Here is a 27,048-nt window from a genome sequence, read left to right as displayed (position 1 = left end):
AGAGAGAGAGAGAGAGAAAGAGAGAGAGAATATGTGCTAGTGGGGAAGGAGAAGAGAGAGAGGGAAACACAGGATCCAAAGCAGGCTCCCAAGGTTCTGAGCTGTCAGCACAGAGCCCGACGTTGTGCTCGAACTCATGAGAACCATGAGATAATGACCTGAGCAGAAGTCAGATGCTTAACTGACTGAACCACCCAGGCGCCCAGACGGTTAGAAGTGTTAAAGGCAATTTTTTGGAACCATTAAGGGGTCTTGCAATTATGACTGTTCCATCTGTTGAGTGACCTTCTCTGTGTCAATGTTCCTTCCCCAGGGGGGGATTCCTGGATGGTGCCCATTATTTTGCAAGCTCTATCAGTGTACTGAATGCGTGACCAGGCTGAGGTATTGCTGCAGCCTCTTTGGGCCACCACTGACCCTCCATCCTGGTTGCTGTTGGTGTGAGGAAAAAAACAAAACAAAACACTTTGATGTTCTTCCTGTGCTGCCTACAAGATGTAAAGGTAATTTTAATCAATGAAATGGCCTTTGTAGATTCACCTTCTTACTGTTCTTTTTCAGCATGTTCTGGAAAAATTGCTTTTGAGGAAATAGTTCAGTAGTCCATACTCAACTGGAGTTCTCTCTCATGACTCTGACACCAGTTCTGAACTGGGACAAAGCATTCCCTGAATTATAGGGAGAGTTTAACTGTGGCACCAGTTACAAAGAATACAGCTGCGTCCTTTCTGAACAACTGTCAGATGTGAAATGTCCTAGCAGTAGCATGGACTTCTTTGGAAGTAGGCCATGTCGAATGCCCTGGAGACTATCACGTAACCCCAGCTAGGTTCTTTGCCAGCACTCTCCTGACTTGCCTTCTGCTGGGAGCTAGGTAATAACTTCCAGTAATGTTCCTGACGGTGCCCGTGGCTTAGGTTAGGACAGGCAATTTGAAGCCTCTTTGTAAAATCTTCCATTGTGGACACTGGCCACTCACAGTTTCCGACTAATCTCTGAAGAGTTTGATATCTGCTCAGATAAGTCTGAACACCAAGCAGCTCTGTTGGGAGACTAATTAACAAGTGTGCTTCTTCTGTGTGCCCAGAGGAAAGTAATTCTCACTATCTCAGCAAACTAGCTTGGACACAGGAAATACATCACGAGAGCAAAAATACTTTAGCTTCTTCCTTTTTCTTTTCTGCTAATTTTTTAAAATAATTGTATAGTCTGATATTGTTTCTAGATTTCTTTGGTTTAAAGTTTGTGGTTTTCTTCAACTCCTACTAGAATAAAGGTCTACTCATTTTTTCCCCCGTCAACACTGCTAAGGAGTAGATAAATTTCTGACTTAAATCTTTATTTCACAATGGTTTGGCAAGGGAAGAAATGGAACATGTGAACTCTGTATATCTCTGAAGCAGCACGAACCTTCCCAAGAAGGGTGTAAATAAAGTCTTGTTGGCCTCTGTCAGTTTGGCCTCAGTTTATCACTGTTTCTTCCTGATAGCATCTGAGATTGAAGTTGATGGCTGATCTTCTCAGTTCAAGAAATCATCTTTTTGAGGAAGCTAGGGAAAGAGATGGGGCCCAGAAGAACTTCTGTCAAAAAACTTTGTGCATTTTCTTTTTTTCCTTTTTTTCTTTTTAATGTTTATTCATTTTTGAGTGACAGACAGAGTGTGAGAGGGGGAGAGACAGAGAAAGAGGGAGGCACAGAATCTGAAACAGGCTCCAGGCTCTGAGCTGTCAGCACAGAGCCCGACATGGGGCTCGAACTCATGAACCATGAGATCACGACTTGAGCTGAAATCAGATGCTTAACCAACTGAGCCTTGTTGGCACCCCATGCCTTTGTGCATTTTCCTGGGAAACTTGTGGAACCTCTGTCATGTTGAGAGACCATAGGTAAGTAGGTATATGGTGTCAAAATAGCACCCTCAGAATGCAGCCAGATTGCACACAAACATTCTGGAGTATAGGCTGCACCACAGCCTTCCTGTCTGGACCCCAGGAAGTGGAGCTGGGGCTTCCATGTTACCTTATTTAATAAAATACAGCTAAGGCATGAGTGGTGGTTGTTGTGGTATGAAATTCGAGGCACTCTGATTGTTTAATTTGATGTGTGACAAAGTGTACTGGTGTAGCATCCTAAAGGAGTTCTTCAGAATGAGTCACAGGAGGATGTCTGAAACAGAGCATCCTCAGACCAGGAAACACAAAAATAGTTTAAAGAGTATCTCAGAAGATCTGAGCAGCTCACCTACATGATCCATTACTGTCCATGTATGGCACTGCACAGATCACTTGAATCTCATTAAATTTATTCTCTGCAGTTATGGATTATTCAAGATAGTAACATGATTTGCATGATTGCTCTTTTAAGTTTGTTAAGGTGTTTTATGGTACACATTCAAGTCTATCTCATGCCACGTGAGGAATTTCATTGTGAAGAATGTGTGTTTTGCTGCTACTGGATGAAGTATTCTATAAATATCAATGAGATTCATTTGTTTGATGCTACTGTTCAGTTCAACTATATGTTTGCTGATTTTCTGCCACTAGATCTCTCAATGACTAACAGAGAGATGTTAAAGGCTTTAGTTGTAACCATTGTTTTGTCTATTTCTCCTTACATTTCAATCATTTTTTTTCCATCACATATTTTGATTCTCTGTTGTTATGTCCTTTACATGTTCAGGATTCTGATGTCTTTTTGGAAACTAATTGCTTTATTATTATATAATGCTTCTTATCCTTGATGAGTTTCCTTGTTCTGAAATCTGCTTTGTCTAAAATTATCATAATAAATCCTTGTTTCTTTTGATCAGTGTTAGCATGGTGTGTCTCTATCTCTTTACTTTGAATCATCTGTGTCTATATAATTAAAATGAGTTTTTGTAGACAGCAAAAAAAATGGAGTGTTGTTTATTTATCCAATCTTCCAGCTCTTATGTTATTTAGACTATTGATATTTAAAGTGACTATTGGTAAAGTTGTGTTAGTATCTATCATGTTTGTAATTATTTCCTATTCATTATACTCGTCTTTGTTTCTTCATGGTTGCCTCTTTTCCTTCTTTTCAGATTTAGTCAAACATTTTATATTATTCATTTTTCTTTCTTCTCTCAGCATATCACACTTATTTCATGAACATTTTTTAGTGGTTACTTCAAATGTATATAGCATTTCACTATTGGTATACGCACCTTATAATTCAGTATTCTCAGTGATTCTCTCTCATCCCTCATGACATTAATGTCATTCATTTCATTTATTCAGATGTTATAAAGATATACTGCATTGTGGCTCTTAATGAATTTGAACAGGTATCTGTTAATAATAAGAAAAACTTTGGTATTAACTTAGCTTATTCTTTTTATGATTCTCTTCCTTTCTTTATTATTATTATTATTATTATTATTTTTAAATTTACATCCAAGTTAGCATATAGTGCAATAATGATTCCTTTATATTCCTTGCCCATTTAGCCCATCCCTCCTCCCACAACCCCTCCAGTAACTCTGTTTGTTCTCCATATTTAAGAGTCTCTTATGTTTTTATCCCCCTCCCCATTTGTATATTATTTTTGCTTCCCTTCCCTTTTGTTTATCTGTTTTGTATCTTAATGTCCTCATATGAGTGAAGTCATATGATATTTGTCTTTCTCTGACTAATTTTGCTTAGCATAATACCAGCTAGTTAGTTTTCATAGTTGCAAATGTCAGGATTTCATTCTTTTTCATTGATGCCTTCTAATGCCTTCTAGTTCCATTCACATAGTTTCAAATGGCAAGATTTCATTCTTTTTGATTGCCAAATAAGACTCCATTGTATTTATATACACATGTTCTTTATCCATTCATCCATCGATGGTCATTTGAACTCTTTCCATACTTTGGCTATTGTTGATAGTGTTGCTATAAACATTGGAATGCATGTGCCTCGTCAAAACAGCATACCTTTATTCCTTGGATAAGTATCTAGTAATGCAAGTGCTGGGTCATAAGGTAGTTCTATTTTCAGTTTTTGAGGAACCGCCATACTGTTTTCCAGAGTGGCTGCATGAGTTGCCATTCCCTCCAGCAGTGCAAAAGAGATCCTCTGGGTGCGCCTGGATTGGCTCAGTTGGTTAAGCGTCCGGCTTCAGCTCAGGTCATGATCTCACAGTTCATGGGTTCAAGCCCTGCGTTGGGCTCTGTGCTGATAGCTAGCTCATAGCCTGGAGCCTGCTTTGGATTCTGTACTTCCCTCTCTCTCTGACTCTCCCCTGCTCGTGTGCACTCTCTCTGTCTCTCAAAAAAAAAAAAAAAAAAAAAGAGGTCCTCTTTCTCCACATCCTTACCCACATCTGTTGTTGCCTAAGTAATATTAGCCATTCTGACAGGTGTGAGGTGCTATCTCATTGTGATTTTGATTTGTATTTCCCTGATGATGAGTAATGTTGAGCATTTGTGTATGTGTTGGTTGGCCATCTGGATGTCTTCTTTGGAGACTGGTCTTTTCATGTATTTTGCCTGTTTTTTGACTGGATATTTTGGTTTTGGTGTTGAGTTTGATAAGCTATTAATAGATTTTGGATACTAACCCTTTATCTGGTATGTCATTTGCTAATATCTTCTCCCATTCTTTGGTTGCCTTTCAGTTTTTCTAATTCTTTGCTTCATTGTGCAGGAGCTTTTTATTTTGATGAGGTCCCAATAGTTCATTTTTGCTTTGGTTTTCCTTGCCTCTGGAGATGTGTTGAGTAAGAAGTTATTGTCGCCAAGGTCAAAGAGGTTTTTGCCTGCTTTCTCTTTGAGCATTTTCATGGCTTCCTGTCTTACATTTAGGTCTTTGATCTATTTTGAATTTTTGTGTATGGTGTAAGAAAGTGGTCCAGGTTCATTTTTCTGTATGTCACTGTCCAGTTTTCCCAGCACTGAAGAGATTCTCTTTATTCCATTGAATATTCTTTCCTGCTTTGTGAAAGATTAGTGGTGGGTCAGTTTGTGGGTCACTTTCTGGGTTCTCTATTCTGTTTCATTGATCTGAGTGTCTGTTTTTGTGCCAGTACCATACTGTTGTGATGATTACAGCTTTGTGCTACAGCCCGTAGTCTGGGATGGTGAGACCTCCTGCTTTGGTTTTCTTTTTCAAGATTGCTTTGGCTATTCTGGGTATTTTCTGATTCCATACAAATTTTAGGATTGTTTGTTCTCTGTGAAGAATGCTGGTATTATTTTGATAAGGATTGCATTGAATATGTAGATTTGCTTTGGGTAGTATTAACATTTTAACAATATTTGGTCTTCCTATCCAGGAACATGGAATATTTTTCCTTTTTTGTGTCTTCAATTTCTTTCATAAGCTTTCTATACTTTTAGTGTCTAGATTTCTCACCTCTTTGGTTAGATTTATTCCTAGGTATTTTATCGTTTTTGGTGCAATTGTAAATGGGATTGATTCCTTGATTTCTCTTTCTGTTGCTTCATTACTGGTGTATAGGAATGCAACTGATTTCTGTGCATTGATTTTATATCCTGTGACTTTGCTGAATTCATGAATCAGTTCTAGCAGTGTTTTGGTGGAGTCTTTTGGGTTTTCCAAATAGAGTATCATGTTATCTACAAAGAGTGAGTGTTAGCTCTTCCTGATGGAGAGACCCTGTAGTGGTATCTCTGGAACCTTGTGTTCCTTGCAACATTTCCCTCATAGAGTCCCTCTTAGAATTTCTTGTTGGGCTGGTTTAGTGGTGATGGATTCCTTCAATTTTTGTTTATTTGGGAAAACCTTTATCTCTCCTTCTATTCTAAATGACAGGCTTGCTGGATAGAGGATACTAGCTGCATATTTTTTCTATTCATCACATTGAAGATTTCTGGCCCGCCACGTTTCAGTAGATAGGTCTGCAACTACTCTGATAGGTCTCCCTCTGTATGTTAGGTCCCTTTTATCCTTAGCTGCTTTCAGAATTCTCTCTTTATCCTTATATTTTGCCACATCGTGCAAAAGATTGTTTCAAGTTACATCTGAGGGAAGTTCTCTGTGCCTCTTGGATTTCAATGTCTGTTTCCTTCTCCAGCTTGGGGAAGTTCTAAGCTATAATTTGTCAAAGTACTCCTCAGCCCCTTTTTCTCTCTCTTCATCTTATGGAATTCCTATAATACAGATATTGTTCTGTTAGATTGCATCACTCAGTTCACAAATTCTCCTTTTGTGCTCCTGGATCAATTTAGTTCTCTTTTTCTCTGCTTCTTTTTCTATAATTGTATCCTCTAATTTACTTTTTCTCCTCTCTGCCTCTTCAATCCGTGTTGTGGCCACCTCCATTTTATTATGCACCTCATTTATAGCATTTTTTCATTCATCACAACTATTTTTAAGGTCCATAATCTTTGCAGCAATAGCATCTCTGGTATTGTCCATGTCTTTTTCAAGCCCAGTGATTAATTTTATGAATATTGTTCTAAATTCTTGCTCAGTTTTGTTACTTATATCTGTTTCGAGCAATTATTTAGCTGTCACTTCTTCCTGGAATTTTAGAGGAGAGTTCTTTTGTTTCATCATTTGACTAGTTTTCTGTCTCTTGTCTGTTTTAAGCTTGTTGTGCACTCTGCATTTGCGAGTATTACTATATTAAAGGAGGCTCATTGACTGTCCAGGGGCTGTCCATTCAGGAAGTGTTCTTTTAATGGTGTCCCTTGGTTTCTCTTGTTGTGCCTTTGGTTATTTTATTTCCCTACTCATAGTGATATTTGGGACTCTCCACCATGTGTACTTTGGCTTGTTTTTTCCGGTATTCCTGGAAAGGAAAACAGATAGAAAAACAAACAGGGAATAGAAGTATGCAAACACACAGCCAAATCAAGCAAACAGAAAGTAAAACAAAACAAAACAAAAACAACAAAAGACAAAGGACAGTCTAAAAGCATAAAACTGGAAATCCCTGCTACAGATAAAGAGCAAGGGGGAGACAGTACTGTTGGGAGAACATACACAAAGAGAGAAATAACAGGGGTGGGGAGAAAGAGAAATTGAACATTGACCAGGCAGAGAGATTAAAAGGCTTAATTCAGAGAAAGAAAAAGGCAAAATGTGGTAGGAGGCAGGAAGAAAGAAATGAAGATAATGTTTCCCAGAGAAACTATGTAGTCTGATTATTCAAGAAAGAGCAAGAAAGGAAGGTAACAAACGAGGTATAGAGTATGCATCAAGAGAATGGATTAAATGTGACTGTTTAAGGAAACCAATGACCAGAGTTCTCAGTCCAGTGGAAAGGAAAGATGAGAATGAGATGAGATAAGGGAAAATATATGTGAATAGCAAGAATTGATCTAGAATTAATCACATCAATGCATCAATGTTGGTCTTGCTCTAGACTCCAGTAAAAAAAAAAAAAAAAAAAGCTCTCAAGCGCAGATGGGATTGGTTTGGTGTAGGCAGATCTCGCTGCCACCCTGGGTCCCAGAGCTGCTCCCTAAGGCCCTGCCTTGGTGGTTGTGGGGAGAAGAATGGCTGCGCCCCAGTCGCTTCTTGAACCAAGCATTGCAAATCACTCTTTTGGGTCCCATCACCCTGTGCTGCGGGCATAGCCAAGATGGGTCATGTTGTATGTCCCAAGCCCGGCCTCGTTTCCAGGTCTTAGTCCTTGGGCTTTAATGATACTGCCTAAAATGTAATCCCACAGGCTGGAGGGCTTCCTAGCCAGGATACAGTAGGATGGAGGAGGGGAGTTCTGACTAGGGCCAGGGTACTCAGCCCAAAGAAAGCGCTGCAGCTAAAGATAGTATCTGTCTCCAGAAGCCCTGTCGTTAGTGATGGGATGATAGGATCCCTCTCCATCCCAGGCAGAGTTTTTCTTTTCTCCAGGGACAGTTCTATGAGCGGTTTTAGCCACTCTTTCTCTTCCCTTCCTCTCTCCATGGAAGGGGCTCCCTCCCCTCTGTGCCTGTGGTCCTGGCCCATTTTTATCTTCCCCAGTTCACAGTCACACACCTATGAGGCTGTCTTCTTAGTGGACTCTGTCTCTTTTCCTCCTAGACTCTTGCGGTTAGTGTCCTTTGGCTTCAGCCCTTACTTGAGAGATGTGGGTGGTAAGTAAGGAGCTCCCTATTTCTCCTCCATCTTACCCCTAAAAAACTTTTTTTATTTCTTGAATTTCCTTTTAATTCTCTATTAGTGCTACCATTTCTCTTCTGCCATCTGTTTTTGTATATTGCCTACTTTTCCTTTAGATTCTTAAATATATAGATCCTAAATATAATAATATATTGAGCATTAAATATGATGATCAATTATTCCCTGATAATCTCAAAATCAATGTTATATCTCAGTCAGGTCCTCATGTTTGCTTTGTTTCTTTAGACTGTAGTGTTGGGTTTTTTTTTTGCTTTTTTGGTTTTAGTTTTAGTGACTCTGAGTCTTTGAGCTGTGATCTTTTAAAGTAATTCTTTGCCTTTTCTTTTTTCTCCCTTTATACTTTATTTTTAAATTTATTTATTCAAATTCATGTTAATTAACATACTATGTAATATTGGTTTCAGGAGTAGAACCCAGTGATTCATCCCTTTATATTTAAAATGAGACAGAAAGATTAAAGAGGAATAGAGTTGACTATTCTTTTCCAGGTGAGATAAGTCTTTTTCACTGGAGGTGATACCTTTCTTAGTATAATTTGAGACAATTCCAAAATGTTTTCTTTTCCTCCCCCCTACTCAGGATAAGAAGGATTTTTCTCCACTCTTCACCATGATACCCTACTGAGTGGAGGTCCTGGATGTAACCCCCATGAAAGGTGGTGAACCTCTTATGTCTGGGTCTCCAGGAGTTTTTAAGTTTCTGCTTGTCTGCACTCAGCATCCAACAGTTTGTCAAAATTACCATTCAAGTCTTTCTACAAGTTCCTGGCCTCGTTGTTTCTGCTTCAGATCATCTGTTCTTGGCTGTGATTCTTTGTACTTGAATGTCTGGCCAGATTTGGAGAGATTCATTGTCCTCTGTCCTCAATTCTTTGATCTATCTAGAAAAAAGTTTATTGGTTTTATGATTGTCCAGATTTCATCTTTTTTTGTGAAGATGTGTAATGACTTACAAGCTCTTTACAAGTTGGAATTTATTCTAAATAAAATAATTTTTTAAAGAGTCCATCTTGATATATTGGTAAAGTTTTTGAGTGTATCTTCCGGGTTGCTCTGTAAGAGTTTGAGAATGTGCTTTGTGATCAACTCTTCCACTGGAAACAGGGCAGGGCAAAGGAGGGCCATGAATTGAATGGGACCTGCAGAGACACAGACCAACCTGTACCCTCTCCTTGCTGGGTGAACTAGGCCTTCCACCCTTAGGAACTGATCGAGGATCCACTTTATACATGGGGAAATCCTAAATCCTACTAACTCTCAGAGCGTAGCTGGGAAGACTGAGGCTCTATCCAGGAAATTCAATTTCTTCTACATTTATAAAAATGCATTTTCAGAAGTTTTTCTGAGTCCTAGAAGTATTCCTTTCAGAAAAGAGGAAGGAAGGGAAGGGAAGGGAAAAGAAAAGGGAAGGAAAGAGATAGTGTTTATAGGGAGTATTGTTTGAACTGGGGCTAGAATGAACCTACCTACCTCACCTTCTGTTGCCATGCTGCTGTTTTTCTCTAGTCTTGGATTCCCTAATATGTCCACTTTCTTCTTTCCAACTTGTAGAGTTTTCCCATGTTTACGTCTTGCACTGTTTCCAGAGTGTATAGCTGTACTTAGAAGAAGCAAGGAGGGTCGCCAGGGTGGCTCAGTCGGTTAAGCGTCTGACTTCAGCTCAGGTCATGATCTCCCAGTTTGTTGGTTTGAGACCCACATCAGACCCTGTGCTGACAGCTCAGAGCCTGGAGCCTGCTTTGGATTCTGTCTCCCTTTCTCTCTGCCCTTCCCCTGCTCATGCTGTCTCTCTCTGTTTCTCAATAATAAATAAATGTTAAAAATTTTTTTTTAAAGAAGCAAGGAATAAATGAGTCTATGCTATTTTGTTTAGACTGGAAGGTCATTTTGCCTCATTTTTATACCTTCCATGTTTCTATATAGCCTATAGAACATTTTGGTTTATAGTTATGAATACTATCTTACTGTTTTTGACTGCTATTCTGACATTTGTGCCAGTCTGTTCAGTTTTAATTCACGATTTGTTTATTCATTATGGGTTTTTTTTTCTCAGCGTTTTTCATGCTAGGTTATTTTTTTTATTGGGTGTCAGAAATTATAAATTTTATCTTTCTGAGTGCTGCATATTGTTCTTTTAATAGCTTGACTTTTTCACTTCTTGCTTTTAGCATTTATTGGTCAGAACCAGAGCAGGGTTCAGTGTGGGGCTAATGATTCCCTATTCCTGAGGTCAGGCCCTTTTGTGTGGTTGACCAAGTGCCCCATGAGTCTTTAGATTTTCTAAATTACTCTCAGAACAGACATGATTCATGGCCCTCTGTGAGTACTAATCACTGTTAACTCTAATTTTTTCAAGTGCCTTTGCCCTGGGTATTCTTCCCATATGCATGTGTCAATCAGTATTCAAGGAGGCCCTGCTGCAGATCTCAAATTCTTTTTCTGTGTAGCTCTCAGCTATGGTCTTCTGTCCTGTGAACTGGAGCCACTATGGTGTTTAAGGAAGCCTTGCTCTGTTTCTTCATCTTAGGGAATCACCAGGCTTCTGGTTTCCCTTCTCTATGCCGAAGGAAACTCTCCCAAAGCAGTAGGTGAGGGGAATAATGGGATTTACTTTGCTTATTTCTCATTTTTCAGGAATTAGACTCTTTTCCTGATGTTTCATATCTTGAAAACTATTGCTTCATATATTTTCAATTATTCTTTGTGGTTTGTTTTTCTGTCCATAGATGTTAGGAAAGGTAGATCTGCTCTATTACTCTATTTTGGCCAGAAACTAATAGATTTTTAAATGTTTGCTTTTAAAATGTATACTCTCCTTTTTTACTAGCATGTGAACATCTAATGAAGTTGTCATATCTATATTTTATTCAGCAATGTTGCTAAATTTACATTTTACTTCTAATGGTTGGTTTACTCTCCTAGGTTTTCTGAGTGTATTAGTGTATCACCTGAAAGCAAAAAAGATTGTTTTCGGTCTTGAGGCACCATAATACCCTTTTCTAGACTTATGTTTTAGGATTAAGTGAATAAATAACTGATAGAAGGTAGAGAAGAAGTGGTAGGAATAAATATACGTACCATGTTTCAAATACATTTTGCTTTCTTCTTGCCAGTTGGTATTATTTTTTTTTTATCTTGTATTGTTTTTTTACTTTTATCAGTATTTCTTGTAATGTGAATCTACTGTGACAAATTAGCTTTATTTTCATTTTTCATTTATTTCTCCATTGACGGGTATTTTACATGTATAGTATTTTATATGGGCAGTTACCTTTTTATTTCTTCAGCATGTCACAGGTATTGTTTTATTGTCTTCTCAAGCCTGCTGCTTGGTATGCAATATCACCGACCTTTCTTACTGCTCTTGTCTTTAATAATATGATGTCCCCTCCCCATTAGTTTCCTTTAACTTTTGTAGGGAGGATAGCATGCAAAATGAGACTGATATTTTAAAATGTTGACTTTTTCATTATGCACATACTGGATTGTTTATATTTACCTATTTTTAGACTTCTTATCCCCTAACACCCATGTGGTTCTTATTCCTCAACTTAGAACATGTTTTAGAAGAATTACCTTTTTATCTGTCACTCTGGTGCTTAATACATGATAAAGGAAAGTTAAAGTAGGAAATTATAACAAGGGGTAAGACAGCAATTGTTATGCTAACAGTAATAACTTCTGATGCAAAATGTGTCCCAAATAAATTATTCTATGATAGAATTTCCAAAACTGGTCTTAGGAAAGATAAATCAGAAAGATCAATAAAGCTCTGCCGAAGAATGGGAAAATACCAAGTGTTGCTCAATTTTGCAATCATTTTGCCTAATACTGAATTTAGTATTTGTAAGACATGTAAAAATATTTGCTTAATGAATAACTTCCCCATGATTATACAGTGACATGGATTTAAATTTTTAGGTATAACATTAGGTAAATATGTTGTAAATATTTTGGACTCCATGAATTAATTTAACATAAGGTAAACACTCCATAAATATTTCTGTACCAGATGAATTAATCAAGGAACTTGGACAAGAACTAGGTCTTCTCTTCTTGTGTAATGCTCAGTTGACCTTTGAGTTTTTTTGTTAATGATCTATGCCACAGGTGTTAGCCCTGAGGTTGACGCGCTATTTGTTTTTTTTAAACTTCTCACTAATATCCTTGGGAAAAAACGAATGGGGGAAACAGACTTCATGGCTTACATTGTAGGTTGCTAAGACATTCAGTAAAATTTATTGTGCCTCATGATGATGGTGTCACAGGGTGAAAGGACTTCTGCCAGGATTTTAAATGGTTTTCTATTCTGTGAGGCTATTTGATGGGACATATTTTGTGTTTCCAATACAGTGGGAAATTGTTAAACCAGTTCTACTGTCATTGTTAATGTTGGAACAGAATGTTAGGTTGCTGTTGCTACAATGGCGATATTTCTTGAGTTTCTCATCTCCCTTTGTCCTACTAAGCATTCAATATATATGGAGTGGATTGAAATTATTGCTCTGTGGTGACAAGGATATATCACGGGGTGCAAAACTCTGTGCTTTGGACTGACTTGCATTCTCTTTGCTTATTAAGTTTATACACCGTTACCAGAAAACATTGAAGAACCTTGGAAAATAGTAGTCATCGATGCCCTTGTAAAAATGACTTCACTTACGGTAATTAACTCTCCCCCTCCCCAAACCCCTGCCCCGGGACTGGGCTGCCTTGCTATGAGTACATAATCAACTTTCTCTCAATTAGTATTTTGAAAGAGACTTGGGCTTTCTTTTAGAACAAATTAGCCAAATATTAATTTATTTAATCAAGCTGATTTAATCTGTAGTACAAAACAGAGGGAGATAAAATTCTTGCTGATTAGAGTCGGTATCTAAAGATAAATGCACCATATGCAGTGATAAGAATAAAAGAATTGGTATCATCTAAGTGGAGAATCTGGGGGGTTATTAAATAATTTGATTATATTTGACATTTCTGAGGGAACCTGAACCTGGTCTCATCCATTCTCTTAAAACTTATGTGTATATATTGATTATGTTTATATTTTGATGTATATTTAGTACCTTTACTGTTTTAATGTCTTACTCTTTCTTAGTGGTTATCAAACTTTTTGGTCACAGGAACTCTGAGATATTGTGGACCCTAAAGAGCTTTTTAATATTTATAAGATTAATCAATATTTACTGAATTAGAAATTGACCTCATTAAAAATTTTTCTTAATAATGATGATTTTAATAATAAGCTTATTAAAGGTCAACATAGATAGTAATTTTATTAAAATTGAATATATTTTAAGACAAGAAAAATTAGTTATGATAGTGACACTGTCTTCCATTTTTGCAAATCTTTTTAATGTCTCTCTTTATGAAATATAGCTGGATTATCGTATCTGCTTTTGCATTTAGTCTTTTGCAACATCACATGTCTTGTAGCTTCTGGGATCCTCCACTGCTTACTCATGAGGGCATTAGGCTGGAAAGAAAAGGCAGGAAGCATCAGTATTGTGTGCACTCCCTGAATATGTTTTAGGGAACCACAGGGATTCTAAGACCACACCTTGAAAACCACTTCTTTTGTTTACCCTTCATCCTCAACTGCTGGAGTTTGGATTTTTTGTGACAGTGACAGAATTTGAACTCAGTTCTATCTCATTAAAAAATATTTTGATCCTTTGTCAAAACAGGCTGCTGTCCTGAGGCCTATGGATGATAGCAACAATAGGAAGTGTTAGAGAGAATGCTTCAACAGACAGTAAATGATCAGAAGAGAGCAGTGCATGGTATGGGAGGCTGCGGCCCAGTGTGCTTCACAGAAGAGAGGAGAGATCTGTCAAACTAGATAGCAGAGATATCTCCTTCTCAAGATCCAAAGTATGCTGAGTCACCCCTTGTCCCATTTGTTCCCTTTATTGGTAATGCTTCACCTTTTCATTCACTAGATAATGGATAGATGAGCAAGTGCCAGCCCTATAGAGAAACTATTATGTTATCTTCCTGAATAGCTCATATATCATTAAACTTCAGAATAAACCAAAGCTTATTTCCTCATCAGTGTCAGCACATTCTGAAAGTATGCAGCTACAGAACAACTACTTTAACAAATGCAAAATATAATTAAGACATTACACATCTAAAATAGAACTGAGGGACGCCTGGGTGGCTCAGTGGGTTAAGTGGCTGGTTTCGGCTCAGGTCATGATCTCAGGGTTTGTGGGTTCGAGCCCCGCATCAGGCTCTGTGCTGACAGCTAGCCTGGAGGCTGCTTCGGATTCTGTGTCTCCCTCTCTCTCTGACGCTCCCCTGCTTGTGCTGTCTCTGTCTCTCAAAAATAAATAAAAAACCAAAAAAAAAAAAAGTTTTAGATAAAATAGAACTGAATACAAGTAGCATACATATAAACATATGAATTATACTAGTAATTGATCAACTATTACTTATTAAAGGGATATCCATTTTATCACTATCATTCCTGAATTATAATAACCCAAGTGATTCCTAGAGAGAAGCTTAAGTTTTTAAAATACATACCAGGAAGGCAAACATCACAGTTCTTAGTAAAATGGTGTGGAGTAAGTTACACATTTAAGTTACACATTTAAGTTAGAGACAGCCAAAAGTAGCAGAAAGAGCATGAGCGTTAAAGATGGTCAGATTTTAAAGAGTCTACTTAATGCTTTTGTGGCTCAGTTTCCTCCCTTGCAAAACAAGAAATGTAATCAACTTGTTGCAGCTTGACTATGATAATAAAGGGATGTGTGTTTTAAACATTACTTAATAATATCTAAATGGCAGATGGTTGTTATTCAGTAGAGAGCTAGTCAGCATCTACTCATTGGCAATGTGAGAGATGAGGAACCAAACTGTATAAAATTTAGATTTACAGTGACATATTTATTAAATTGAAAGACTCTTCACCATAATTACTTTCAACTAGCCGTGAAAATGTTTAATAATATTTTCAATATAAATTAATAATGAAAAAAGCTAAAATGTGTTGACCATTTACAATGTACTCTGACCAACTGTAATCTACTTAAAAGTAAATGCACTTTGAAGAAGTCACTATTATTATCCTCATTTTAAAGATGAGGGAAATGAGGCACACAGAATAAGTCAGCCAAAGGCTTACAGTTGATAATTTGTGGAATTGGGAATCAAACCCAGAGATTCTTGATTCAGACTAATTTTTTTTACATTGTGCCAAGTTTTACATTTAATTTTAACTTTGTATATAGTGAAGTGTGTTCTTTTGGTTATATAGTTTTATGAGGTTTAACAAATAGTTAGATTCAAGTAACCACCACAACAATCAAGATAAAGAAATATTAATCCTTCATAATCACCTTTCAGTAGAGCTTCCCCATCTTAAACACCTGCTCCTTTTAAGTCCTTACACGTTGCCATTTCCATAGTATCCTATAAATGGATTCATATCGCAGGTGGTCTTTTGAGTCTGGCTTAACACATGTCACCTAGTAAATGCATTTGACAGTGATTCATGTTGTTGAGAGTATCAAACGTTAAATCCTTTTTAAAGCTATAGTATTCCATTATATGGATGTGTCATAGTTTGTCCACAATGAATAGTTGAAGAATATTTGGATTGTTTCCACTTTGGAGTGAATGTGAATAAAGCTAGTGATAATTCATATACCAGCTTTTGTGTGAACAAAATTTCCAATTCCTATTGGGTAAATACCTAGAATTAGATGTGTTGGGTGATATTATATGGTTTGTACTTAACTTATATCAAACAACTGAATTGTTTTCCAAAAAGCCTGTCTCATCTTCCTTTTACATCAGCAGTGTATGATAGTTCTAGCAGTTCTACATGTTGATCATCACTTAGTATTTTCTATTTTGCTTTAAAAATCATTGTAATTAATATACAAAAATACCTCATTGATTTCCATTTGCATTCCCTTAGTTACTAAAGATATATATCTTTTCATGTACTTATTTGCTGTTTTATATTTTTAGGGGTGATGTGTATGTATGTTCAAACCATTATTTCAGGAAAATTTGTTCTTTGTTTTGTTTTTGCTGAATGTTGAAAGTTGTTCTATTCTGGACACTAGTCATTTGGCAGGTATTTGATTTGCAAACATTTTCTCCTAGTCTGTTGCTACCCTTTTTATGGTCTTAAGTTACACAACAGAAGTCTTGGATTTTGTTGAAGTCCAATTTATCTTTTTTTAAAAAATAGTATTATCTCTTAGTATTGTGTCTAAGAATTTTTACCTAACCTAACCTAAGATCACAAAGATTTTCTTCTATGTTGTTTTCTAAAAGGGTTATTGTTTTACTTTTACTTTTAAGTATTGGGCCATTGTTAGTTAATTTAAGTATTAGGTATGAGGAGCAGGTCAAAGTACATTCTTTTTGCATCTGGATATGTCCAATTGTTCCAATTTGTTGAAACATCTTCCTTTCTGCATTGAACTGTCTTATACAGTATGTCAAAAATAAATTGGACAAATTGGTTTTGGTTTATTTCTGGACTGATAACTATTCTTCTCCCTGGATCTGTGAGTCCAGCACTTCCCAATACCAGGCTGAATTGACTAACAAAGCGTTTTAGTAATGTTGAAACTAGGTGGTAGGAGTCTTCCAACTTTGTTCTTCATTTTCAAAATCTTTTTGGCTATTATAATCTTCCTTTTCATAAAAAATTTAAATTTATCTTTTGGGAACCAGAAATTCTGATGCGATTTTGACTGGGATTAGGTAGACTCCATAAATCAATTTAGAAGGAATTGACATTTTAACAATATTAAGTCTTCTGATCAATTAACCTAATTCTCAGTTTAATTAGGACTTTGATTTCTTCCATCACTGTTCTATGCTTTTCAATGTATGAATACTGGATATATTTTGTTTTATTTATAACTAAGTATTTTAATTTTTTGTATTGTTGCCTTTGGTATTTTAAAATTTTGATTTCTATTCATTGCTAAATTTGAAATAAAATTGTTTATATTGACTTTGTATCCTTTGGTTTAGCTAAACCTGTTACTTAAGAGCTTTTTTATAGATTGCATAGTATTTTCTACTTAGATAATCATGTTTACTGAAAGCAGAGATTCTTTTCTTCCTCTGCTTTATCACACTAACTAGGACTTCCAGAATTAGGTTGAATGAAAAGCAGACATTCTTACCTTTTTCCAGCTCTTAGGAAAAATCATTCCGTTTTTCACCACTAAATTATGATCTTGTTTTAGTTCTTGTAGGTGCTCTTTATCAAATTAAAAAAGTTTCTTTTTAAGGTAAGTTTGCAGAGAATTTTACCATGAAAAGGTGTTGAGTTAAACCAAATTCTTTTTTCTTCATCTGTTAAGATGACATATAACTTTTATCCTTTCTCAGTATCATGAATAACATTGATTTTCAGATATTGTACTTATCTTGCATCCTTGGGATAAAACTCAACTGATTATGATAGATTATCCTTTATATTGTTGGATTTGATTTAATATTTTGCTGAGAATTTTTGCTTCTGTATCATTCTGTAGTTTTTTCTTGTAATGTATTTCTGACATAGGTAATAGTTTAGTGCCGACTCAATAAAATGAGTTGGAAAGCATTGTCTTGTGTTTTTTTGTTTTTGTTTTTTTGGTTTTTTTTTTGGTAGCTATTGTGTAAGATTGGTTTTCCCCTGAATACTTAGCATAATTAGCCAGTGAAACAAACCAGGCCCTAAGTTTTCTTTTTGGAAATTATTCAATGCCAAATTCAATTGAAAAAATGGTTATAGGCTATTCAAATTATCTATTTCTTTTTTATAAATTGTGGAAGGTTGTGTCCTTTGAGAAATTTACAGATTTCATCTAAGTTGTAAAGTTAATGAGCATAAAAAAATTTTTAAAGGTATTTCTTTATTTTTTATGTTTGTTAGGTCTGTAGTGATATCTCTTCCTTCAATATTCATTTTGGTAATTTTTGGTCTTCTTTATTTTTTTAGTCTGCTTATAGAATTGATTAATTTTATTCTTTGAAAAGAACTAGCTTTTGTGTCACCTTTTTATTTTTGATTTGTTTTAATCTTATTGAACTCTGCTCCCCTTATATTTATTATTTTCTCTTCTTTGTTTTCTTTAGTTACATTTTTTTTTCTAGCATATGTGATGGAAGCTTTAACTCTTGGTTTGAGACTTAATTTCTAGTATGATAATTTAATAAATTACTCTATAGTCAGCCAGTTCTTTAGATACATGCCACAAATTTGAGTATGTTTTATTTTTATTTTGTTCAGATCAAAATATTTTTTAATTTATCCCAGAGAATTTGACACATGAGGTAGTTTTTTTTACACTAAAACCTGTAAAACATGGATGAAATAAATTGAAGACACAAATAAATTAAAAGATATGCCATAGTAACGGGTCAGAAAATTAGCATTGTTGAAATCTCCATACCACACAAAATAATATACAAATTCAATGCAATCCTTATCAAAATTCAAATGAAACTGTTCATAGAGATAGAAGAAACAATTCTAAAATTTACTGAACCACAAAAGGTCCTGAGTAGTCAAAGCAATCTTGGGAAGGACAAATGGAGTTGGAGGCATTACAGTGCTCAATTTCAAATTGTATTACAAACTTATAGTAAGCAAAACAATATGATATTGGCATAAAAAGGCACCCAAACCAAAGGAACAGAATAAAAAGTTCAGAAATAAACCAAAGCATATATAGTTTATTGATTTTTTATAAAGGCACCAAGAATACACAATGGGAAAGGGATAATCTCTTCAATAGTGTTGAAAATACTGGATATCCATATGCAAAAAAAAAAAAAAAAAAGAAGAACTGGACTCTAGTTTAATATCATAAGACAAAAATCAATTCAAAATGACAAAAGACTTCAGACCTTAATCTGAAACCATAAAAAATCCTGGAAGAGGTGCGCCTAGGTGGCTCAGTTGGTTAAAACCTCCGACTTCGGCTCAGGTCATGATCTCACATTCATGGGTTCGAGCCCCGCATGGGGCTCTGTGCTGACAGCTCAGAGCCTGGAGCCTGCTTCAGATTCTGTGTCTTCCTGTCTCTGCCCCTCCCCCTCTCATGCTCTGTCTCTCTCTATCTCAAAAATAAATAAAGCATTAAAATTTTTTTTTAATCCTAGAAGAAAAAATAAGGCAAAAGCTCCTTGACATTGGCATTAGCAATGATATTTTGAGATGACACCAAAAGTGCAAGTAACAAAAAGCAAAAATAGACAAGTGACATTACATCAGACAAAAAAGTGTCTGCACAGCAAAAGAAACAACAAAATGAAAACACGATCTGGAGAATGGGAGAAAATACTTGCAAACTACATTTTTGAAAAAAGCTAGTATCTAAAATACATAAGGAACTCATACTACTCAGTAGCAAATTTTTTTTTATTTTAAAAATAGGAAAAGAGGCTGAGTAAACGTTTTCCCCCAAAGAAGGTATATAAATGGACAATATGTATATGAAAAGGTGCTTGACATCACTAATCATTGGAGAAGTGCAAATCAAAATCACAGACGTTACTTCATACCTGTTCAGATGGCTGTTATCAAAAGAAAAAAAATAACAAATGTTGGCAAGAATGTAGAAAAAAGGGAACACTTGTCCTTTGTTGGTGGCAATGTAAATTGTTAGAGCCACAGTGCAAAACAGTATGGAGGTTCCTCAAGAAACTAAAAATAGAACTATCGTATGATCCAGAAATTCCTCTTTCAAATACTTCTTACAAAGAAAATGAGAGAGATGGGCTTTTTAAAGTTGATTCCACCATTACTCACAATAGCCAGAATATGGAAACAACTTAAATGTCCATCAGTGGACGAATGAATAAAAAAATGTACTTTTATACCCTGGAATGTTATTGAGTCTTAAAGAGAAGGAGATCTTCCCATTTGCAACAACATACACGAACCTAGAGGGTATTAGGCTAAGTAAAATAAGACAGACACAGAAGTGTCAAGTACTCTCACCACATACACGCAAAAAGGATAACTGTAAGGAGATAGATATGTTAATTAGCTTGACTATGGTAATAATTTCACTATGTATATGCATATAAAATCAGTATGTTGTATACCTTAAATATATACAATTTTTATTAAAAGTAATTTTTTATTTTGTAATATCTGGCAATTTTTCTCTTTTTGATTTCTAGTTTAATTCTATTATAGTAAGAGAATACAGTTTTTGTGAACTCCATTTCTTCCAGTTTGTTTTATGGCTCAGAATGTGGTAGATTTTAGTGAAAATTCTATATGCATTCAAAAAGGTTCTATATTCTGCCATTTTTGTGCATTCTGTAAATGCCAGTAAAGTCATTCAGGCTTTTTACATCTTTAATGACTTTCTATCTTTATTTTCTATCAATTACCAAGTGAGAAGTGTTGACATTTAAAATTATGTGGATTATCTATTTCTCTTTGCAATTGGATTAGTTTTGTTTCATGTGTTTTGGAGTTCTGTTAATAAGTGTTTATTCATTTTGCAGTATTGCCTTGGTAAATTGAGTTTTATAATGATGGAATGCATATCCTTAACTCTAGTAACTTTTCCTGATCTCAAGTCTATACTTTTTCTGATGTATATCATAACCACTACAGTTTTCTCTTAATTATTGCTTGCAGGCTATATATATATGTTTATCCCTTTACTTTACAACTATCTATGTCATTATGTTTGTGAGTTTTTTATTCATAGCAAATACCTGAATTTTTAAAAAATCTATTCAAAAATTCTTAATTGACGGATTTGTATTTGATATAGTCTTGGATATATTGGGATTAGATCTAAAGTCTTATCACTGCTTCCTGGTTAATTCCAATGTATACACATACCACATTTTCCTTATCCATTCATCAGTCAATGGACATTTGGGTTCTTTCCATGATTTGGCTATTGTTGATACTACTGCTATACACCTTAGGATGTATGTGCCCCTTCAAATCAGCGTTTTTGTGTTCTTTAGGTAAATACCTAGTAGTGCAATTGTTGGGTTGTAAGACAGTTCTATTTTTAATTTTTTGAGTAACCTCCACATTGTTTCCTAGAGTGGCTACACCAGTTTGCATTCCCACTTGCAGGGTGAAAGTGATCCTCTTTCTCTGCATCCTTGCCAACATCTGTTATTGCCTACAGTATTAATGTTAACCATTCTGACAAGTGTGAGGTGGTATCTCATCATGGTTTTGATTTTTATTTTCCAGATGAAGAGTGATGTTGAGCATTTTTCATGTGTCTGTTAGCCATCTCTATGTCTTCTTTGGAAAAGTGTCTGTTCATGTCTTCAGCCCATTTCTTCACTGGATTATTTCTTTTTTGGGTGTTGAGTTTGATAAGTTCTTTATATATTTTGGATACTAACCTTTTATCTGATATGTCATTTGCAAATATCTTCTCTCCAGGCTGCCTTTTTGTTTTGTTGATTGTTTGCTTCACTGTGCTGAAGCTTTTTATCTTGTTGGGGTCCCAATAGTTCATTTTTGCTTTTATTTCCCTTGCACCCAAAGACCTGTCTAGTAAGAAGTTGCTTATTCTTGGTGAGGAAGGGTAATTTTATGGGGATAATTCATCTCTGATTGTTCTCATTCTGTCTCTGCTTAAGATCCAGTTTTCAAGGATAGAGCACTAACTCTACCTTGAATTTACTTTCTCCCTGCTTAACTAAGTGAGTGGATATGCTTGATCAACTGGCCCATCAAAGGTTTCGAAAAATGCGAGATGGTAGCTCTCTAAAGTGAACTAGAACACTGTTCCCAAAATAAGTGATATTTATGTCTCCTCAGATTCTAAAGGCAAAAGGTGTCTGCAACATAGAATTTGAAATTTGGGATTATCTCTCTGACCTAGCCCATTTCCAATCCCCAAAGGCCAAGTATATATTAGAGATTGGATATGGCTGTCTACTTGACAAATAAATATATATGAATGTTATATATAAATATTGTAAATGTTATATATCATGTAAATATATATAAATACCATGGCCATACCATGTCAACCAGTTACTTATTATTTCTCATATAACTGTCATTTTTAAAATTCAAAGTCAAATTCTTCCTATTATACAACTTTTTCCAATTGTTCTAGTATTTAATGATTTCTTTCCTTCCATTTATAGGCCATTGTAAAAAACATAAAATTGTACTTCTATGTCATGGAGTATCTGCCTTGTGTAACACTGGCCTAGAAAAATGAATTTACATCTTGCTTTGCTAATTACTGGTTAACCAACTTTGGTCACTAAATTGGATTTACCAGGTCTCCGTATTCTCAATGTTAAAGCAGATGCATTAGATGATCTTTAACACCTAGTAAAATTATAGCAACCTCAGATAGCTATTGTAAATGCTCTGTAATGTTTTTTTGTCCCCAAAGTATTTTAGGATTCTTTATATGTGAACTCTTCATTGAAATGTTACAAAGATATTACAGATCTTACCAAAAATACTAAAGACAGTTTTATTTAAAATAGTGTTGTTTTCTTCAAGTGTTTTTTGACAAGAATGAACCTATTTGTAGTTGAAAATATTGACATAGCTTTATTAGTAATGTGATAACCAGATGCTTCTAAATTTTTAAATAAAATTGGATGACCAATGAAATTACATGAAGATACTGAGATTATATACAAAAGAAGTATAAAATCTGGGGCACCCAGTGGCTCAATCAGGTGAGCCTCTGACTTCAGCTCAGGTCATGATCTCACAGTTTAGGGATTTGAGCCCCGTGTCAGGCTCCAGACAGTGTAGAGCCTGCTTGAGATTCTGCTCTCTCTCTCTGTCCCTTCCCTACTTGTGCTTTCTCTCTCTCTCCCTCTCAAAATAAACTTTAAAAAAAGGAATAGTTTTTTTAAACAAGTATAAATTCTATTCTTTCTTAGATAATTTTTCAGATAAAAGTTTACAATTAAAAAATAAGGAGCCACCAGTACATTGATGACATTTAAATGAGATTACACTTATTCTAAGAAAACTACATACTTAAGATTTATCTAGAAGCAACAATAGTTTGTGTGTTAGGATGTGCAATAAGTTCTCTATGGTGTTAATATTATTTCTTCTTCCTTTTTGGTTACATCTTTCTATGCATTTGATATTACTTAAAAATATTCAATGTTTGAAAATTTTTTAAACAGGGGATATTATTGGAAAATATGGGTCTTATTAGACAGGAACTTTTTTCCATATTACTGAAACTGGACCATACAGAACCAATTTCAGATGAAAACGTTACAGTGATGGATACAAACTTTACTGACATTCCAGTGCGTCTGTACTTGCCAAAGAGAAAGTCAAAAAGCCAGAGACGGGCTGTAATTTTTATTCATGGTGGTGCCTTTGTTTTGGGAAGTTGCAGTAAGTGTATTTTATACAACCAAATTGTGTGTATGTGTGTGTGTGTGGGGGGGTACATTATGTAGATTTATATTCAAATATATTTGTATGTGTAATTGGCAGAACTTTTATTTCTATTTTATTTATGTTTGTGACTATGTATATGTATCTTAGAGATAGATTTTATCAGTCATGGTTTAGACATATTTTTCATAAACTTCTTAGAAAATAAATATATTAGATGAGGTTTTTGTTTTTCAAAAAACTCTATCAAGTAATGTTACTTTGATGTAAAATTGGAAGTTCAAGTAGTAACCTTAAAACCTACATTTGAAATTACCAAATGACCTGACTTCAGGTTTAGAAAGACAGAAGTGAACAAGATATTTTAAATGTTGAATCAGAAGTGATATTATTTACAGCTTCCAAGTAGCAAATAAATATTCATATTGTAGACTGTTATACAATAATATTTATGTTGGGGATTAGAATCCAATGCATAATTCTGAACATAAAATAGAAGTGTGTGATTTCATGAAGTGACAGTGGAGTAGCTAAAACCTTACCCATTCCATAAACATTCACACAAAAACAAACTCAAACACTCTCAAACATACATACACTGACTTATACATATTGGCATATATACTGAGTTGCTTGTAGACTGTCAGTATTATGGAGTCACCACACAGCACAAAACACAAAGAATGTTGTACAAGGCATTCAAAACGGAAGGAACTAATGGTAAGACTCCTTTCCTTGCAGAACGCACAGCATGAGTCCTTAAACCCCAAATGATTCCATGATCTGTCAATGTTTCAAAACTACTGCATGTACTACTGTAATCAGGTGGGTGGTCAACTTTTATTTTGCTAGGTAAACACATCTTAGAATGGGTATTACTGTCATAGTCTTAGAGATAAAGAAATAGAGAATGATAAAGTAACTTGTTCAAAGTCCTACTATTAGTAAGTGGGAGAATCAGTAGTCAAAACTAAGCTTATCAGGCAGGACACACAGCATTCACCCTCACACCACTGGTGAGCAGCCCCATCATTGGCTTTAAGATGCTGTGTCTTATATGTAGTTAGTTCCTCTCCTTCATGCCAATGACTCTTCTAAACCTTTAGTGCTCTTTCTAAGCCTCAGTTTATCCTTCCTGAGCTATCAAGGATGTATGTCCATAATCCAGCACTGCTCCCCTCCTCCCACCTAAGGACATTCAAATGTCCTTAAAAATTATTAGCACCATCTTAATCCTCAGCTTCATGTTCTAGGAAAAGACATTTTTGTCTTTGGGCACAGTTGAATCTTTCTACTTTGCCTGGAATATGTCCTCCTATTCTTTAGTTTTATCAGTGTTTCTCTTTCATTTTTCTACCTACAAACATAGCCTCCCAATTTACTCCTAAGTGTTACTACCTCTTTTACTTTGTTCCCAAATCCCTCTCTTTAGGTAGTCCTCTTTCCTTTCTCAGACTCATTCCTATACACTCTGGACTTTGTTTTCCCCTTTTGAATCATTCTTTAAACTGTGTAATCTGAGAACGGCCATTCCCCTCTGTTAACTTAAATGGTCATTTCACCCTCTGCTCCCTTGGTTCTGTGAAACAAAGTCCTTTCAACTTCCTTTTGCCTCTCACCTTTCCCTTCATCTGTATCGACCTCTCCAAACCAATACAAATACAAACACACAAAACCAGGGTCTCTGTTTTTATGCTTCATAAGTGTTCATGTTTCTCAGTATTCCTTTCTGTAGCTTTTGACTCTACATGTTCTTTTATTTAGTCCTTTAAACTTTTCAACCTTACCAATCCCCACCCACCTGCTGATTTGCCAAGGAACTGTATCACTAATTATATTCCTTTGTGGTTTTAGTTAATGCCTTCATTCCTCTCCAAATTCTTACTTCACTTGTACTTAACACTTATTTCTCTGAGGTCTTTATTCTCACAACTCTGTCTTGAAACATATTTTCTTCTACAATGACAGTCTCCATTTGATGACAGTCATCATATCTTTTATCTTTGATTCCTTCTACATGGCATTAGATAAAGTGAGACTAGAAGGATTCTGCCAGTTAATCATATTTCAATCACATATCCACAAGTATAGATGGTTTTCCATTGTTCTTTATTGATAGGGCACACTTTTATACTATTATTATTGTTGTTCTTCTTATTATTATTATTTTCATTTCAGAACAGAAGGCTTGGGACTTCCTGAATAGATGGACAGCAAATAGACTTGGTGCTGTTGTTGTGGGAGTAGAGTAAGACAATCATTCTTTTTTTTAATGTTGGGATCGTCTCAGAATTTTAAGGCATTGTCAGAATGAGAGCTCTTCATCGCTCATGATTTTTGTCTAAATTTCCAAAAACATATCAGAAAGACCAGCAAATGTCGAGTGCTCTCTAGGTTCTTATCAAGAAACTCTATCATGTTTTGGGCTTGGAGTCTCTAGGTATACATCTGCACTATGTAATTGATAGGAGAGATGGGAAATGAAGAGTCTTCATACGGAGGATGAAGTAGAGCTCACCCAAATTTACAAATGATTTTCCAACCATTGAGCCAAATACCTTCCTATGCTTAAATTTAAAAAATGTTTTTATTTATTTTTGAGAGAGAGAGAGCGTGAGCAGGGGAGGGTCAGAGAGAGAGGGAGACACAGACTCCAAAGACAGGCTCCAGGCTCTGAGCTAACTGTCAGCACAGAGCCCGACGCGGGGCTCAAACCCATGAACCATGAGAACATGACCTGAGCCAAAGCCAGACGCTTAACAGACTGAGCCACCCAGGTGCCCCTCTTCCTATACTTAAATATTTAAATTTAAAGCCTTTAACTTTTTTGCATTTAGAATTAAAGGTTATTTTTTTCTCATATTATAAAGATTTTATTTTGAATCAAGTTTCTAAGTAGTGCTCGTGATATAAAACATGGCATGCCATCTTGAATAACTTCAACCTAAATAGATTTCTAATATAAGATGGTTTCAGACCATTTACTCTCTGATTTCCTACTTTTAAAATCTGTGCCTTCCCAGTAATGGTTTTGAAAAAAAATTTGAGTCACCAGTTACATTAAGAATCTGATGAACACTACAGAGCATCTCCTCTACTATTGTGGTTTTGCTGAAAAATTTACACCTAATTTTGTGAGGATAAAGACACAATCCTTGTCTCTCTCATCTCCCAATAGAGTCATTATTTTATTTTATTTTTTTATTTTATTATTTTTTTCCATAATATTTTATTGTCAAATTGTTTTCCATACAACACCCAGTGCTCTTCCCCTTAAGTGCCCTCCACCATCACCCCCACCTCTTTTCCCCCTTCCCCCTTCAACTCTCAGTTCATTTTCAGCATTCAATAGTCTCTCAAGTTTTGCATCCCTCTCTCTCCCCAACTCTCTCTCCCTCCTCCACTCCCCCTGGTTCTCCATTAGGTCTCTCTTGTTTTCCTGCTAGACCTATGAGTGCAAACATATGGTTTCTGTCCTTCTCTGCCTGGCTTACTTTGCTCAGCATGACACCCTCAAGGTCCATCCACTTTCCTACAAAGGGCCATATGTCATTCCCTCTCATTGCCATGTAGTACTCCATCGTGAAT

At 35.6% G+C, this 27,048-nt stretch overlaps 1 protein-coding gene across 1 annotated transcript in view; it reads left to right on the top strand.

Moving 5' to 3' along the window:
* Nucleotides 1-366: 366 nt before the first annotated feature.
* LOC115291240 (arylacetamide deacetylase-like 2) overlaps nt 367-27,048 on the top strand; it is a 31,894-nt gene continuing 5,212 nt past the window's right edge. Inside the window, 5 exon segments of the mRNA XM_029938759.1 lie at nt 367-438; nt 680-782; nt 12,618-12,763; nt 23,238-23,457; nt 25,639-25,708. Of these exon segments, the coding sequence (XP_029794619.1) occupies nt 367-438; nt 680-782; nt 12,618-12,763; nt 23,238-23,457; nt 25,639-25,708 (611 nt within the window).

This window comes from Suricata suricatta, chromosome 5 (genome assembly GCF_006229205.1).
Source record: "Suricata suricatta isolate VVHF042 chromosome 5, meerkat_22Aug2017_6uvM2_HiC, whole genome shotgun sequence".
NCBI classification, from domain to species: Eukaryota; Metazoa; Chordata; class Mammalia; order Carnivora; family Herpestidae; genus Suricata; species Suricata suricatta.
This window is presented reverse-complemented; position numbering and strand designations above follow the sequence as displayed.